The following is an 18,910-nucleotide window of genomic DNA, read 5'->3' as shown; positions in this document are numbered from 1 at the left end:
TATAGTCCGGAAAATATGGGAAATAAAAAGTATAAAAATATTCAACTATTTCAGCGTGTATAAAGTATAAAAAATATTTCAAATTTTTTCATCTCCAATCTAATGACACCACGTTCTAAAACACGTCTTAAAATGTGAAAACAGCCAGTGTTACAAATGTGTTATGCATGATATGTTAATCAATCATTTGCAATTATGATCAGGATACAGGGCCAGCGTGATTATTTGAGTTGATTTTGAGCCTTTGAGCCTCGTTTGAGTCTCTGCTGGAGGAAAAGCGCTCTGCACGGGTTAAACGTGTTTGTGTGACGTACAAGTCGACATGAATTCTTGTCAAATTCAAATGAAACGTTATGACGAAAGATACGATATAAGTTACATTCACTCTTAATGTTAGTTTATCGTTTCAGTCATTTTTCTGATGGTGAGTTCCTCCCGCTTTGTCGTCGTCGAGAGGTTATTGCCCGAAATGTTCCACAGTTTGACATTAAACCGGCATTAAATCTGCCGAGAGGAACGTTTTTTTGAGGTATTTCAAGCTCCTGCGAGTGAATAAACGCCAGATGTTCAATGCCACTTTTTCTTTTCCAGGCATTTCATTTTGAACTAAACATAAATCGATACTAAATTGACATTATGTTCATTATAAACTGCCAAAACGGATCCAAAACGGCTGAATAAAAGAAACGGGTCCAGTGACTTCCTGTTCAAAGCTGCAGAACCGACAAGCCCCGCCCCTTCACAGTGACATGTCCTGGTAACGAGCGGCGGATTATCATTAACGGGTTTTTTTATATTTGGGAAAAGGCTACGTTTTTGACTCGTCTTGATCCGTCGAATAGATGCAACTCTACAGGGATGTGGGCGGGGACAGGGGGTAGGTGAAAACAGGATTTTTTGGGCGGGGGTGAGCACTCGAGCCTCAGTCACAGGGCATGTGTCAAGTGAAATACTTTGAATACGTTAATGACTATGGATAACGATTGTAGCACGGCTAAAAATGTCAACGCGTCTCCTTTAATAATTACCGTATTTTCCGGAATATAAGTTGTACCTTTTTTCATAGTTTTGGCCGGGGTGCAACTTATACTTCTATTTATACTTATATACTTGTACTCCGGAGCGACTTATATGTGATATTATTTGTTATTTCCACACTTGTAACTGCATTTTATAATCCAGTGTGACTTATATATGTTTTTTTTCTTCTCTATTATGCATTTTTTGGCTGGTGCGACTTATACTCCAGTGAAACTTATATATGTTTTTTTCTTCTATATTATGCATTTTTTGGCTGGTGCGACTTATACTCCAGTGCGACTTATATATGTTTTTTTCTTCTCTATTTTTCATTTTTTGGCTGGTGCGACTTATACTCCAGTGCAACTTATATATGTTTTTTTCTTCTATATTATGCATTTTTGGGCTGGTGCGACTTATACTCCAGTGCGACTTATATATGTTTTTTTCTTCTCTATTATGCATTTTTTGGCTGGTGCGACTTATACTCCAGTGCGACTTATATATGTTTTTTTCTTCTATATTATGCATTTTTTGGCTGGTGCGACTTATACTCCAGTGCGACTTATGTATGTTTTTTTCTTCTCTATTTTGCATTTTTTGGCTGGTGCGACTTATACGCCAGTGCGACTTATATATGTTTGTTTCTTCTCTATAATGCATTTTTTGGCTGGTGCGACTTATACTCCGGAAAATACAGTAATAGATTTGTCTTTTGGCGCCGCGTTCTGACAGTCTGACGCATCCCAGAGTAGCTTCTTTGTTTTGGGCGTCTGACAGAACGACGACATCGTTCTTATCGTTAGTGCTCCGCTCGCCCTTATAAGGGAGTGAGAGAGAACACAGAGTTACGGGTTCAGGTTGTTTTGACCCCAGCTCCATATTTGGACGGTGGACTTTGGACAGAGATCACAGCGAACTGAAGACTCCCACAGCCAAGGGCCCTCACGTTCAAATAAACTAGCTTCGATCAGGGACATTATGCCTTTTATTTGACTGTGCAGGAGATACAGATTATGTGTGTGTAAAGTTCAAGCGCGGTGACTAGGCACTGTCGGCTGCTCTGATTGGCCAGCGTAAAGCTGTCGGAAACTCACAATTTTGAGGTTTGCGAGCCGAAAAAGAGCGGTAACCGAATCACGCTGACCCCCACAGATGTGACCCACTCAGAAGTCGTGGAGTGGCAAATCACGCTTAAAATAACATTTTTAAAAAAAATTAAAAATCTTTTAAAAATCTTAAAAAAAACCTTTAAAAAATCCTTAAAAAATCCTTAAAAAAATCCTTTAAAAATCCTTTTAAAAATCCTCAAAAAATTCTTACAAAATCCTTAAAAAAATCTTTAAAAATCCGTAAATAATCCTTTGAAAAATCCTTAAAAAATCCTCAATAAAATCTTACAAAATCCTAAATTTTTTTACAAAATTCTTTAAAAATCCTAAAAAAATTCTTTAAAAATCTGACAGTCAAACCTCAAATCCCACCATCAAATTTCACCCTGTCGCCAGCTCAGATTTACTCTTAATTTCATCTCGGACCCTTTAGATCCTGTGGCCTCGTACCTTATACTTTGGGAAGATAGGCTTGTTCTGCAGCACGGCGACGGTCACCAGGGCAACGATGGCTATGACGCCGACGACAGTGATGATGACGGTGAGGGGCGTGTGCCAGGGGTTCCTCTCTTTCATCTCTGTGAGGCCAGCGTGGGCGGGACGGGGAACAGAGAGGAGGGGGAAGAGAGCAGAGGAAGGGTCAACATGGACACTCAAGAGGACCCCGACGACACAGTTACTACGACAACTGAAAGGACGACCACGGCTAGTACTGGTGATGTTACAGTCGCCTACACTGGTCCTACGAGTACTCAAAGTTGTCAAGTATTCATTCAGTCCATACTCCTTCTGTGACTGCTCTACACAGACAAATACAATACATTCATTCAAACTGTTTATGTTCTCCATCTTGAAGACATAAGTCAACATGTTCTAATCATTAATTGGTTGAAAATGTATTTAAACAAACGTACAGTTGACTGAATCACAGCTACTCAACAGATTTTTTAAACAACATTTTAGGTCACACAAAATGTCCCCAAAACTCTTGCAATAAATTGAGTTGATACAATAAAATATCGTGACGAATAACATACAAAATGCTTTACCAACATTGCTTTGAAGAAAAATATTCAGTTGAAGTCATCTGGATGCGGCGTTAGAAAAACAAAAACAGTGTCCAGATGACGACTGACCGTCCAGTGCTAAACCTGAATCAAACTAGGACTAGACTAGTACCAACCAGGTCTAAACTAGGGCTGAACCACAAATAAACCAGTAAACAAGATGCATTTATATTTGAAAGGGTGGTGGGCCGGATTAAATCGCTTGGCGGGCCAGATTTGGCCCCCGGGCCTGATGTTGAATAGCCCTGGACTAATGATCAAACAATTGCGTAGTCGACAAGTAAAATAATCGTTAATTACAAGTCCGTTAACTGCCATAGACGGATGGAACGAGACAAATTGAAACAACAGTAAAAGTACTCACACAAATGCAGAAATACGACTTTTCAACCATAAATAAAATAAATAAAATAAATACAATAAATGCAATAAAACAATAATAATAATAATGCATAAATAAATAACTAAAATACAATCTATTGTGAATTGAAGTATTTAACTAATCCCTTGTTATTCAGGATGTGTGCTGATCCTGAGTCACACTGAACTGTTCCCTTGACAGTCTAATCTATGGTACTAGTCCATGAATACAAACATCTCTCTCAGACAAGCAGGTTGACTCCATCTGTTTGCCTTTAATCATTGTCATTTCCATAAATTGGTTGATTAATTTTTCTGTTTATGCCATGAACTATTTAAACCAAACACAAGACCCTCCAGGATTTTGGCACGAGTTCAGTCGGACATAATGATCCCAGAATACATCTGTGGGCCTTGGTTACAAAACAACAGTGCGACGCCCCCAGACTCTCCACCAGACACTTAAACATGTTGACATCATCACATCTGGAGGCAGAGCTGAGGAACAGGACGGGGACTATCGGGCTCTTTTTACAACTCTGATCGCTCTGTATTTGTGGTGAACGGCTGTCTAGGAATAGATATGATCGAAATATTACACAAAGGAGACAATAATAATAATAAGTGATAATGCGTTGGCCTTGTAGTACTGGTAATATAGGTTGCGATCACTTTTTTTAATGAATTATAATACATTTTTTGTACTTAAATTACACTTAAAGAAAACACTTTGCACTTAAAATATGACAAATTGAATCAAACTTTATTCAGAATTATTCATTTTAAGTTGGACAAATATAGTGACTGTATAAATGTATGTGTTATGTTTTAAAAAGACTGATATTGTACTGCACTGGACCTTATATTAGTGAGTTTTATCTGACTTATTCAGCCTGAAAATAAAACGCTTGCATATAATAATATATATTTAATATTGCTTGTATTAAGTAAAAGATCTTGATCCATTGGTAGATCTTTTTACTTGCGTCACATCTTCTCAAATAAAGATGTTCTTAAAGTCGCAGTGTGTAACTTTTCACATTATGACAACAAATGTGTCTTTTCATGAATTACAGGCGTTTTTATTGCTTTGAAACACCTCGAAAAACGTTCTGACTGAGCTGGCTCGCCTTTACACAGAAGTGACCAATAACTTGACCTGGTGGTGTTGCTCGTTACCACGGAGACACGTTCTAAGCTGTATTGTGCAAAGCAATACGATTTCCATTGAGACTTCACCAGTTCCATCTTTCACATGTTTCTCAGTTTGATTTATCGCGTCCCGTTGACTTTCAGTTCCCCTCCACTGCCTCCTTGTTATTGTCTGTTGTCATGGGAACGTCGGCCGTTTGCGCAGATCCAGATGATAAATAACAATGCATCTGTATTGTATTTCTTCACTATAACATCAGCACCTGCTCAGTTTCATGTGTTTTGTGCACTGTCCCTGTCACAATAAAGAAATTAACACTCATAAATTAAAGTTATCTTGACTTAATTAGAATTTGTGTAGTTTTGACAAATGAATTATGAACAGAACATGGCCTTTTGTCCATAAGAATAGAGACAAAAAGCATATATTGTATTCTATTGGTGGATCAAGTCAAATATATTGAAATAAAGATAATACTTCATACGTACAGTTCATACATAATATTTTGCTTTACATTGCACTTTTCAGTCACGCTCCATATTTAGCCAAAACTGAACAGCCACAGCTGCCCTGAGGCTGAGTCACAGAGATGTGTCTTTCTCACGTGTAACTCTGGTGAACATAACGCACAGGTCGGAGCGCGACATTGCAATTTTCTATTGTTTATTTGTAATTTCACTCTTATTTACGAGAGTCCCGTTCATATTTAAAAGCTGAGTTTAACACGGCAACAACACGCAAACGAGCGGCATTAGCACGAGACAAGAAATGAATAACTATTGCACGTTATTGAGGCCGTTTTCAGCTCAGTTTTAAAGCCATTACGGACCAGAACTCAGTCAACGTCCAGTCTGTCAGCGACATCATCAACCGCCGCCACAATCTCAAACGATTTCATATAAAAACACGCTGTAATGTCCAGTAAATTGCTGACTCCACATACGACTTTCCTGTTTTCCTCTTTCCTCTTGGACCTTTCACCCTCCAGCTCTTAACAGCTGCACTGCAAAGTCTAAAACATGCATGCATTCATAATTAAATGCTCTGTAAGCTCATACATAATGCATCCTGATCAAGTCCTCCCCGCTACTGTATAACCCGGTGTATAACTGTTCCAATATTTACACCGCACGCTTCCCAAAGAACACGCTTCCCCCGGCTTCACTTCTCCTCTGTTTACCACCGGGATCGGGACGCCACTTTGCGCTTTAAATCACTGACACGGGAGGAGGGTGTGACTGACAGCGGCGCTCTGACAGAACTGGCACAGACGCTGAAGGCGGCACGGCAGCGGCTAAACGCCACGGCCAAGTCTGCGTGGAGATCAGTTTGTTTGATCATTAGCGCGCAGACTACAAAGTGCACACGAGAAGCCGGCAGGGGAGCGAGGGAAGGACTAACAGACTGACACAGAAATGAAAGGAATATTACAATCCAAAGTGTTGCAAGAGACAAAAGACAAGGTTGGAGAAGTGGAAGTTGAAAGTGGAGCAAATGTGAGAGGGGGAAATGCATGTGTTTGGAGCGAGAAAGAGTGGCTTACCTCAGCTGGCAATGATCTGAGACTGACAGATGAGGGAAAGAGAGGGAGAGAGAGAGAGAGGGGGGGAGAGGGAGGGCGTGGGGTTTAGAGCGAGGGAGGGGTAAAAGAAGAAGGGAAATAAAGCCCAGACAGGAAGAAGATAGCGATAACATAAAGAGCGAACGCGGAATATAACGGGGGGAAAACGGAGAAAGAAAGTCTGTGTTTGGAGTTTCTTAAGTAGCCTAGTGGTATTTCCTTTGCTGAAAGCCGTCGCCATGGAGACGCGCGGGTGACAGCGCGTGCATGCGCCGACGTGGGAGTGAAGAGAGAGAGAGAGAGAGAGAGAGAGAGAGAGAGAGAGAGAGAGAGCACAGGGAGGTGGAGTGGGAGGCGACGGGGAAGCGGGGGACTCCCCTTTTGTAAGGCTGTGATGTCATGAGTGACGGATTGGGATCCCCGGCGCTTCAGAGAGAGAGAGAGAGAGAGAGAGGGAGAGAGAGGCAGCAGAGAGAAGGGTGACGAGAGAAAGAAGAGAAAGAGAGCAAAGGCAAGAAATGGAGGGGAGTTAAAAGGACAGAAGAGTAATAGAGAGAAGAGAGTATCATGTAAAGAGAGGAGAAAAAGAGAAAGGGAAGGGTAAGAGAGAGGAAAAGCAAAGAGAGCGAAAAGAGCATGGGAGAGAAAGGAAGAGAAAGAGAGAAGAAGGAAGGGTGTAAAGCGAGAGAGAAGAGAAATAGAGAGAGAGCGGGTGGAGAGAAAAAAGAGAATGAAGAGAAAGAGAGGAGAGAAGGAGTGAAGAGAGAAAGGGAGAGTGACCCGTGGACAAGAGAGAGAAAGGAATTAAAGGAAGAGGGGTGAAGGGAGAGAGACGAAAGATAGAGAGAGAGAGAGAGAGAGAGAGAGAGAAGAAAATTGAAGAGAAGGGGAGAGAGGGAGGGAGGGATAAGAAAGAAAGAGAAAAGAGAGAGATTATGGGGAGAAGGGGAGTCAAAGAAAAGTTTTGAATATAGAGGGGGAGAGGAGAAAGAAAGAAAGAAAGAAAGAGGGGGAAGCGGAAACAGGGCAAAGAGAAATAAAGAGAGGGAGAGAGAGAAAGAAAAGCAAAGAGAGCAAAGACAAGAGAAAGAGAATAAAACGCAAAAGGACAACAAGGTGACGGAAAAGATAGAGGGAAAGAGTGAAAAGGAGAAAGCAAAAGAGGAAGAGAAATGGTAAAAGAAAAGAAAAAGGGGTGAGAGAAGGGCAGAGAGACAGGGGAGGGGGGGAGAGAGAGAGAGAGAGGTCCCCTGGGGCGGCAGTGTGTGAGTGAGAAGGGCCCCAAACCTGACCTGCCTGTAAATGTGTGAGGGCCTTTCACAGGGACAAGTCCAGCCGTTTGTTTACCTCTGAGTTCATGTCGTTTCAGACGAGGAAACGCTGCAGTGAACCCCAAATATTCACTGTATATTTCACACACAGAGAGAGAAACACTCACCACACTTCTATTACCGTATTTTCCGTACTATAAGGCGCATTTAAAAGCCTATCATTTCTTCACAAAACGACTTGTATATGACCTAATCCTGTGATTTTGTGTGGTACACGTTTTGTTCGGCTTAATGCTCCTTATAGTGCGGATAATACGGTACTATGGATGGTTTGGGTTAAAGGTGCACGGTGTAACTTTTCGGGTGCAGAGTTACTGTAAATATATGCTGTATTGTTGTTGCTGTGCCTGCCATGCTAACGCCATAGAAACGAGCAGCTAAACGTGTTTTTCGAAGGCATTTTGAGGCACAAAAACGCTTGTACCGTATTTTCTGGACTATAAGTCGTTTCATAGTTTTGGCCCGGGTGCGACTTATACTTATATTCATACTTATACTTATACTCCAGAGCGACTTATATGTGATATTATTTGTTATTTGCAACTGCATTTCATACTCCAGAGCGACTTATATATGTTTTTTTCATCTCTATTATGCATTTTTTGGCTGGTGCGACTTATACTCCAGTGCGACTTATAGTTCAGAAAATACGGTAATTGAATTAAAAGATAGGTCTAATGCCATACTGTGGAACAAATAAAAATATCGTTCCGTTTGGTATTTCTCATCATCAAATACTGCTTTTGCGACGCGCAGTTTGGAGTAAAAGATGTGAAATACTCAAAGTTCACCTAAAAATACAAGTCACGGGTCAAATACAAAGTTACTGCGGTCGTTTTTATCGTATACTTGTGACGCCGCGATGTCTCGGGCCAGAGCGACAGGACGAGGAAGTGTGAGCGAGATAAAGACATCGGCTTTGTTTTTACTTTGGGATGTGGCGATTTCCAACTGAAGGTCAAAGATCAGCTTCTGTTCAAACAAGAACCTATAAAGTCTATTTTAGTCGTCTATAAAACACGACTAAAAGTAAACTCTCTTTTATTCTGTGGACTCTTAATACTTCATCATATTTTCCGGATTATAAGTCGCACCTTTTTCCACATGTTGATTATTTTCACACTGACGGCCACAAGAACCTGCACTTCCTCTTCCTCTGGAGTTTGTGGAGTTGTTTAGAAGTGACACAGAGGAAGAAGAATTCAATGGATTTAGTGATTTGGGGTAAAACTGATTATTGTCGTAACTGAGCGTGATGTTTTGTGTCTCGTTTTGTGATGTTTTGTGTCTCGTTTTGTGATGTTTTGTGTCTCGTTTTGTGATGTTTTGTGTCTCGTCTTGTGCTGTTTTTGTGATGTTTTGTGTCTCGTTTTGTGATGTTTTGTGTCTCGTTTTGTGCTGTTTTTGTGATGTTTTGTGTCTCGTTTTGTGATGTTTTGTGATGTTTTGTGTCTCGTTTTGTGATGTTTTGTGATGTTTTGTGATGTTTTGTGTCTCGTTTTGTGATGTTTTGTGATGTTTTGTGTCTCGTGTCGACGCCTTCACCGCCCACACGTTTTACAGCTCCAACGAATTGTTTGTTGTGAACCATTAGACCGATAAGTAAGTTGTCGCTGACATGTTTATTAGTCGGTTTATTGGCTACGGTTGCGCTAAACTGCAACGCAAGGAGTTAACACAAATATCTGCACGTGATTTGGATTAAAAGTGGTTGTTTCTGTCCTTAAGCGCTCACGGAAGACTCATAACGCCGTGGTTTTTCCTCCAGAAGTCGCGCCACGCTGTGTTTCTGTTTCACTCAAGTGGTCAGGAATGTCTGGGACCCCGCAGAAGTGCGTTAGGGCCAGGGGGAGGCGAGCACATGTTTAGACCTCACGAAAACAGATTCCCCACCAGCCGTAAACATCCTGCGGCGTTTATGGGGCTAGCGAGAAGTTTTTAGCGCGTTAGCTTTTGGGTAATCGTACAACTGTAGCAGCAGCTAGGCTAATGTGGCACATGCATTCAGTCGTCTCTTTAAGTGTGGAACATTCCTGGCCATTTCCATGAGACAAACTAAAGTGGTGGATCAGAAAAGTCACATATTGCACCTTTAAATTGACGTATTACACCTTTAAACATGCTCCTCTGTGTTTTAGAAGTGAAATAATAATGAAAAGCACATTCATTCTATCAATAAGACGTTCCCTCATCAGGATTTGGTGTTAGCTTGTCTTCTACTGGCAGCAGAGGGAATGACAATGGGGAAACAAACCAAAGCTAGCAGTCTGACGTGCTAATGTAGCGCGCAGTTGGTAATTGATGACATGGTCGTCGCGATTCAGGAGACATTTTCTGCGTTCGGGGACAGATAACGCGGAACACGCCTTGTTGACACGGGCAACGTAATATCCGGTTAAGCGTGTCGGGTTTTTTGCGTCACTTCTGGGTTTATGTGATTGGTTCTGTTCTCTTTAACGCTTAGCAAACCGAGCCATAGTGTGGAACATTCCTGACCATTTCCATGCGACAAACTAAAGTGGTGGATCAGAAAAGTCACATATTGCACCTTCAAAATGACGCGGGATCTTCTGTGTTTTCAGCTTGTTTCAAACAGCACGTTTTACACCTTTAAACATGTTTTAAAAGTGAAATAATAATGAAAAGCGCATTCATTCTATCGATAAGACGTTCCCTCATCAGGATTTGGTGTTAGCAGTCTTCTACTGGCAGCAGAGGGAATTACAATGGGGCGCGCTGATGGACTTGAACAGCACAGGAGACTTCTGGATCTTTACCTTTTTGCTCTTACAAATCTGGGGAAATTGAAACAGAGAGTTTTTATGAGGCTACGACTTCATAGACAGGATCGATCAAACAAGCTTAAGCACGCCAGGCTCCAAATGCAGAGTTCCAATCCCTTCTTCCTTCTCTCTCGACCCCATTTCACGCCCAGCTGTCCCGTCTAATAAAGCACAGAAAGACAAAGATTGACATAAAACATAAACGGTTCAAACATGATCGTGCTGACTTCCTCTGGTTGTGATTTAGAGCTCAAGGCGTTATACCGAATGGCATCTTAAGGACAAAATGCAGTGCAGGTCATTAGCATCGACATAATGAGGCCTTCTATGTCCGTGAAGATAGTTTTGTTTTGTTGCAAACTGCACATAATTCATATTTCATACTGGAGGGATGTTGTGCTATGTCATTAAATCGTAATGAGCCAAAGCAAACATCGGTTTATCCTTCAATTACTAGTTATCCGAAGGGTTTTGACAAGCCGGAGCCTATCGTGGCCATAACCAGTTTACATAACGCTGTGGAGGACGACATTCCTCCGCGGGGTTCGTTACCAATAATCGTTCGTAGAAATAGAGGTCACTTGGATTTTCCCACTGGGGATTAACTACAGCGAGCTCCCGATCCCGAAGTGACAGCATCAGAACGGTGAGCAGTTACCTCCAGCGGCAGGATGATTGCACTGGGAACGTGCCAGAGTCAAAGTCATTGTTTTTGTTTGTGTGGAGAGGAAATGTCTTCAAGGCCTGAGTCAGGACAAGTGAAGACATATGGGGCGGTGCATCCACGTCTCCCGGCTTGTTCTGCTCTGTCCTTGCCTGCCTTTAGCCTCTAAGTGTGTTTGTGTGTGTGTCTGTGTGTGTGTGTGTCTGTATATGTGTGTGTGTGTGTGTGTGTGTGTGTGTGTGCCTGTCTGTGTGTCTGTGTGTGTCTGTGTTTAAATTGCGGTATTCACGTAAAGATGGACGTTATGTCATTGTTTCTGCACCGACTAGAAGGTATTTCCATGACAATTCCACGTTGTGTTCCCTCGACAAGAAACGTGATCCTGGTGGAACAAGCGCGGCGACCAATTTTCAGTGTGGAACAAAAAGTAAGTACCGGGAGGCGTTTACTCGTTGCCTGACACGCCCGCCAGCCCCGCTGGTCGAGCCTCAGACCCTCACGGTTTTGTTCAGTCTGTCAAAACGTGTTGGGAACGGCTGGTCAGGCAAATGTACTCTACCTTTCACAAAACCTTTGCATTTCACTAGTATTTACTTCAGTGCGTACATTTTTACTGCGTTTCTAGACGAACCACTGAAGTCCCAAAGTGTTCCACGCGGTTCTTTCGCGTAGGTCTGGGAGCGACGCCATTCGTAACGATGTTTTACAGTTAGACGCTGACACGCTGCAGCGGTCTGATGCTGTCACGCTGCTGTCGCGGGTACAAACTCAATTAAAGGACACTTATCTGGCATCATTTGTATTGTTGTCAGCCATTACATGTTGTAGAACTGAAATAATGTATGTAACTGAAAGCATACAATACTCGTGTGGACTTAAAAAGAGAAGTGTTTTTTCTGAGGCACAGAATGGAGCTGGCGTAGTTGGCAGGATTAAGCTACATTTTGCATAATACGTCCTTTAATTCAAGAGAAACGCTGCAGCTGTAACTTTTGAACCACAAACCACGATCTTTGCATCACTGACTTCTCCACTTTCTTTGTTCTACACGTTTATTCCTTCAATCCATTATCCATAAAATCCCACTAATCACACGGAATAATATGACGCAACAAACTCAAATCGAGTCCCAAAAACAACACAACAAATCTGCTGCGTTGCGTGCACCTTTTTCCCGCCACAACAATCGCCACCGTCGTCCATCTTCCCGGTCCGATTCGCCAATAGGTGTCGGATGCGAGCGGCTGACGCTATTTCCACCCGTGATTGGTTTCCATGGCGACAAACACCACGTCTAAAGCTCGGGCTCGTGTCGCGGCGTGTTTGCGATGACGCTGAGGTCGGCGCACTTCAGCCGAGCGCATGTCCGGGCACAGAGCGGAGGGATTAGCGCCGCCGCGAGCACCGGCGTGAGATCAGAGGGGTTCGACCGCGAGTCCGCGCGCGCCCGAAAAACAAAAGACATGTGTCAGACGTCTTTTACGGTCTCGGGACGCGCAATCGTGAAGCGTCTGAAAGTGTCACGGCGTCGCGGACCTGGAGTGACCGCTTCAGCTTCAGCGGCAACGATCTTTGATGTAACACATGTTTTGGGTTATTTTAACTGGATGTACGAGGGGAGTGCGTGTCCTCCCCGCTCTGCTCCTCCACAAGTATTTAAAGCATGCGAGCGTGAGCAGTGCGAGGTGCTAGGTCAAATAAATGTGTTTATTTTGTGCATTTTTGTCGTTTATATCACATAAAAAGTTGTTTTATTTTGCCTTTAAATGATGAATTATGATAATTCCTCTACTTATTATCATTTTTTTTAATAAGATAAGATAATCCTTTATTGTCCACACATGGGGAAATTTCGGTGTTACAACGTTAGGAAGTTTGAAAAAAAATAATAGAAGAACTCTTATAAACAAAACAAAAAACTCTTATTAACAAAACTCCTCTCATATCTTAATAGGGAATGGAGGGGGAAAAATAATAAAATAAATAAAAAATATATAATAATAATAATAAAAATAAAGTAAATAATAATAAAATAAAATAAAGTAAAGTAAAAATAGCTTGCATAAGACTAAATAATACTAATACTAATGGTAAGTAAACATTATTATTTACATTAGTTATATGCACATGACTATGGCCTTAATTGCTTGTGAGTACGATAGTAATTGCACATGAATGTGACAGTAATTGCACATGGTTAAGTCAGTATTGCACATGGTTAAGTCAGTATTGCACATGGTTAAGTCAGTATTGCACATGGTTAAGTCAGTATTGCACATGGTTAAGTCAGTATTGCACATGGTTAAGTCAGTATTGCACGTGTTCAGGGCTAACAGTGTTTGTTGTACAGTCTGACAGCAGCAGAAGCAAAGCCATCACAGTTAGAAGATAAATCCAACAATCACACATTTTGAAGTGTGATATATTGCTGCAGGATTATACAGACAAACTTACTAAAACGCACTAAAGTACATCGTTATTGTGTATCTGTATATATACTGCGTTATTTGTTCAATTATCTACGGCTCGATCTCAATTACTGCACACAAAAATTGCCATAATCCGTGACAAATATTGCCCCCCAAACATGATTCATTGAATTTATTGCGCGGTAAATCAACTGCAAATGAGTGTGTTTAGATATGGAAATAAATTGTTGTCTAAACACGTTAAGATCGAGTATTTCCATTGAAACACCCCTGGGCTTTTTAACAGGAAGAATCGCTAATAGTCAAACGATAAATTGTCTGGTAAGCGTAATAAAAGGTACATACTGTTTTAGTCAAGCACTGATTCGGATGCAATTTAAACGTTTATATCATAGAAAAAGCTCATGGTGTTTGGATCGGAAACATTTAAGACAAAAAAAAGTAAAAATCTGCTTCGTGACCCATCCTCCGGCGCTGCTGGTCGCCCGGGATCCCAAAACACACTTATGGGATCCTTCAGGACGAGTCTGGTCACCGCTCCCTCCATCACACCTTCAGATTAGCAGTGTTTTCGCTGCTTGATTCTGGCAGGAGTACGTCATGTTTTTCGGTCTCCTGGGATGTGTTTTTCTTTCTGTTACAGCATCACGCCCGTCTGAACTCACGGAGATGATGTTCTCCGGAGGCTGTTACCTCTCTGGACGTGTTATTGCTTTGCCTAATACCTTGAAAAACGTGCCTTCAGAATGTGAGTGTTATTGCCTCGCTACAGATCCGACTTGTAACTTGGCCACCACCTGCTTAGATAATCAAGTTTAAAGTTGGGGTGCATGATTTCCACAAGGCGAAAGGAGAAACTAGATCTGCGAATAGGAACTCAAATTAAAAATGCTTAAAACCTTTAAAAATGATCCAAATGCATTCATTTTCACTCGTGTTTCACTGGCGTTAGAACGACAAATTGAATGAAATAGAACAGGTTTTTTTCCGACGACAAAAGTAAAGCCCCGAGTGTAGCCAATCAGAGCCCTGCTTTTGGCACTCGCGTTCGGGTTAAAATTAAACACTTCGTTATTAGCTGCGGACAGCGTGCAGCGGTCTCCTTTTGTCACAACGAGTTGCTTGGGGAACAACGCAATTGACTCATTTACAAAAAAAATTGAAAAAGCTGTACATGGGTACAAAACTAGGCATGTCAGTATCGCCATGGAGACCAGCAGGTGATGTGTACCCGGCGCACTCACTCGTATCAAACAGTACACTCGCTTTCTGGCCTTTTTATTGCTGCGTATTCGAATATATTAACAGTTAACGAGCCATGGAGCCTGGTTTTGCTGTATCTGTGTTTGATTTTCGATGACATAACTTACTCCGCGACACAAATAAAAACCAGGCGCTCATAAATCTTCAAGTGTCGGGTGTTTGCACAACGTACTTGAAAGAGACAGACATGAAAGTGTGTCACCCGATCCTTTTTCAGACTCATGAGTCAAACGGGGGGATTAACGTTATTCCTTTGTAATCGCTCGACCAGACGACAATAGCACTTAGTCTGCAGGTGACTGTGCGGTAGAGTGAGTGTAGTCTGCAGGTGACTGTGCGGTAGAGTGAGTGTAGTCTGCAGGTGACTGTGCGGTAGAGTGAGTGTAGTCTGCAGGTGACTGTGCGGTAGAGTGACTGTAGTCTGCAGGTGACTGTGCGGTAGAGTGACTGTAGTCTGCAGGTGAGTGTGTGGTAGAGTGACTGTAGTCTGCAGGTGAGTGTGTGGTAGAGTGACTGTAGTCTGCAGGTGAGTGTGTGGTAGAGTGACTGTAGTCTGCAGGTGACTGTGCGGTAGAGTGAGTGTAGTCTGCAGGTGACTGTGCGGTAGAGTGACTGTAGTCTGCAGGTGACTGTGTGGTAGAGTGACTGTAGTCTGCAGGTGAGTGTGCGGTAGAGTGACTGTAGTCTGCAGGTGAGTGTGCGGTAGAGTGACTGTAGTCTGCAGGTGAGTGTGTGGTAGAGTGACTGTAGTCTGCAGGTGAGTGTGCGGTAGAGTGAGTGTAGTCTGCAGGTGACTGTGCGGTAGAGTGACTGTAGTCTGCAGGTGACTGTGCGGTAGAGTGAGTGTAGTCTGCAGGTGACTGTGCGGTAGAGTGACTGTAGTCTGCAGGTGAGTGTGTGGTAGAGTGACTGTAGTCTGCAGGTGAGTGTGCGGTAGAGTGACTGTAGTCTGCAGGTGAGTGTGCGGTAGAGTGACTGTAGTCTGCAGGTGAGTGTGTGGTAGAGTGACTGTAGTCTGCAGGTGAGTGTGCGGTAGAGTGAGTGTAGTCTGCAGGTGACTGTGCGGTAGAGTGACTGTAGTCTGCAGGTGAGTGTGCGGTAGAGTGACTGTAGTCTGCAGGTGAGTGTGTGGTAGAGTGACTGTAGTCTGCAGGTGACTGTGCGGTAGAGTGAGTGTAGTCTGCAGGTGACTGTGCGGTAGAGTGACTGTAGTCTGCAGGTGACTGTGCGGTAGAGTGACTGTAGTCTGCAGGTGAGTGTGTGGTGGAGTGACTGTAGTCTGCAGGTGAGTGTGTGGTAGAGTGACTGTAGTCTGCAGGTGAGTGTGCGGTAGAGTGACTGTAGTCTGCGGTTGAGTGTGTGGTGGAGTGACTGTAGTCTGCGGGTGAGTGTGTGGTAGAGTGACTGTAGTCTGCAGGTGAGTGTGTGGTAGAGTGACTGTAGTCTGCAGGTGACTGTGCGGTAGAGTGACTGTAGTCTGCAGGTGAGTGTGTGGTGGAGTGACTGTAGTCTGCAGGTGACTGTGCGGTAGAGTGACTGTAGTCTGCAGGTGACTGTGTGGTAGAGTGACTGTAGTCTGCAGGTGAGTGTGCGGTAGAGTGACTGTAGTCTGCAGGTGAGTGTGTGGTAGAGTGACTGTAGTCTGCAGGTGAGTGTGTGGTAGAGTGACTGTAGTCTGCAGGTGAGTGTGCGGTAGAGTGACTGTAGTCTGCAGGTGAGTGTGTGGTGGTTATAACAGCGTTGTCATAGCGACCGTGGCTGTGGTCACTTTAAAGTCGATGCAGGTACAACATTGGCCTTATTATGCAGTAAACACCATTAGTGTTGTGATATTTCTACTGTAAAGCTGAAGTACAAGTAATACAAATATTCAAGTAAAGTTCACATAGTAACCGTGGCAACCATCCCAACACTGACAGATGTACATCGGCCTATTTGAGCAGAAATATAAGCTATTTTGTCTAAAAATACACCAATAACGTGCAGATAGAAGTGGTTTAAGCTCTTTTTAACACCAACAATAGCCTGTAACGTCGGCTAATTCTGCGGTAAATGCTCGATTCATTTCACCCTGGAGAGACAAAGAGACCACGAGAATGGACTGTTTAGCAAGCTTTATTTGCGAGTTATTTGGCGCTCAGACCCCGGCGGAAGACGTTGCGATCATGGGCACTCCATGATCTATTTGTATTAGATGTCTCCCCCCGGAGCCTGGAGACTGGTGGTGGTAGATGTGGAGAGAAGGTAGAGGATGAGGGGAATGCAGAGGAGGAGCTGGGGAGGTGGTGGGTCGCAGTACGGTTTGAGCGGCCGAGCCATCTGCCTGAGGGCTTAAATGCCACCGCCTGGTGCTGATTGGGAGCAGGGAGGAGTCACTGGGAGCGTTGATTGGGGATGAGGAGCAGGTGCGAGGGCCATGGTACAGACGCCCCCTGACCTTTCACCCTACTTCTTTGGCCAGGAAAAACTGCATAACCTCTTTGGGATAAGCGCAGAAACCTGGGAGAGTCCATGGTGAAGTGAGGGATCTGACTCTCACAGACGGACAGGCCACGCCCGCTTGAGTGCGATGATGGCGCTGGGGAGCAGGGTCCTTCCATGGAGGCCTTGATGTAGGAAGGAGTTAGGTCTTCCAGGCTGAATTTACGCAGGCTTCATTTGTCAACAATGTGATCTCAACACTAATATACAAAAGCAGATTATTTGTGCGAATGACGCCCCCTTGTGTCTTGAGTTACAATTTTTTAATTAAAATACTGCCATTATTGCTTTATCAATGTTTGTAAAAAGTACAGGATTTTAAAGGTACAATGTGTCACTTTTCTCATGGGGCATTTGCCAACTGCTATTTTTCTTCGGAGACGTCATTGATTTTTCAGTTTTTTAAGTTGTTTTAAATTCACAGTACAAAAATACTATTCATTTATATTTAATTTAATTTCCTTATTATTTTATTTATTTAGAATGATTATTTATTTTAAGCTAAAAAATTAACATATAAATAAATTTTAAAAATAAAATAAATGACTAAAAAAGAAACACATTAAAGAATAAAAAATATAATGATAAAAAGTTAAAAGTAAAAATATATAGTAAAAAATATAACATATAAATACATTTGAAAAATAAAATACATGATTAAAAAAGAAACAAATTAAATAATAAAAACAATAATGATAAAAAGTTTAAAGTAAAAATATATAGTAAAAAATATAACATATAAATCAATTAGAAAAATAAAATAAATGATTAAAAAGAAACAAATTAAATAATAAAAATAACAATGATAAAAAGTTAAAAGTAAAAATATATCCATGCCGTTCTGTGGAATATTCACAGTAAATCAATAACCGTCACAATGAAAGCAGAGAGCACCTTTAAGCTGAGTTACGGTAAGTCTCATAAACGACGCTGGCCCTTTAAGACACACATGATGAAGTGTTGCACCTGCATTGACCTGGAGGCTGTTTCTCTCTGTGGGAAGCACTTGACATTTACGTCGACTCTGTTTATTACATATAGATTGAATGACTGCTTCCCCCCTCAGCAGCTAACACTCGTAACACTCATGTGACGTTAGCGTAGCCGTAATTAGCTGATTGCTGGATCTTAAAAGCGTCACTTTAATGGCAAATATTGACGATTTCGCCGCTTATTATAAATGCAAATGTTTTTACCTTTGTGTTTTTATGCTATTGTGTATTTCTGTGGCATGTTCTGAGGTATATTTAGAGCATACGCCATGTACACGCCTCTATGAAGCGAGGCGTTTGTCACCAGGGAAGGGCATCTGGCTTAAAAAATGTGCTTGAGAAAAAAAAAAAAAAAAGTATGAATTTCTGATCTAGCTGACAGTTTTGAAGAAGTAATAAATGGTTCAAAAAGCACATAATTAACTCCTTCACATCAGACTTAAGAGGATTACAGACAGGGGGGGGGCTTAAGGGGGCGGGGCTTAAGGGGGAGGTTATTATTATTTTAAAATGTGTAATATTCTTTTTAGCAGAACCTCCACAAAGATTAAAAGACACAAACATTGTCATTGCACTGGCCTTGCTTTAGTCCGATCTGGAAATATATCTCTCTCCCCTTCTCTCCTCCTTCTCTCCCCCTTCTCTCCTCCTTCTCTCCTCCTTCTCTCCTCCTTCTCTCCCCCTTCTCTCCCCC

General features: G+C 42.3%; 1 protein-coding gene across 2 annotated transcripts in view; it reads right to left on the bottom strand.

Annotated features, from left to right (window-relative positions):
* Window positions 1–18,910, bottom strand: part of entpd1 (ectonucleoside triphosphate diphosphohydrolase 1) — a 50,659-nt gene that overhangs the window by 25,436 nt on the left and 6,313 nt on the right. The window contains exon 2 of one of the 2 annotated variants that reach the window (XM_072456017.1): window positions 2,583–2,710. The exons of the other annotated variant lie outside the window; for it this stretch is intronic. Coding sequence (XP_072312118.1) covers window positions 2,583–2,710 — 128 coding nt within the window. The remainder of the gene's footprint in view (window positions 1–2,582; window positions 2,711–18,910) is intronic. 2 annotated transcript variants of the gene reach the window in all.

Source organism: Eucyclogobius newberryi, unplaced genomic scaffold (assembly GCF_026437365.1).
Source record: "Eucyclogobius newberryi isolate DKJ021-1_F unplaced genomic scaffold, fEucNew1.0.hap1 SCAF_20, whole genome shotgun sequence".
NCBI lineage: Eukaryota > Metazoa > Chordata > Actinopteri > Gobiiformes > Gobiidae > Eucyclogobius > Eucyclogobius newberryi.
Note: the sequence above shows the minus strand (reverse complement) of the source record. Positions and strands in the feature narration are given on the sequence as shown.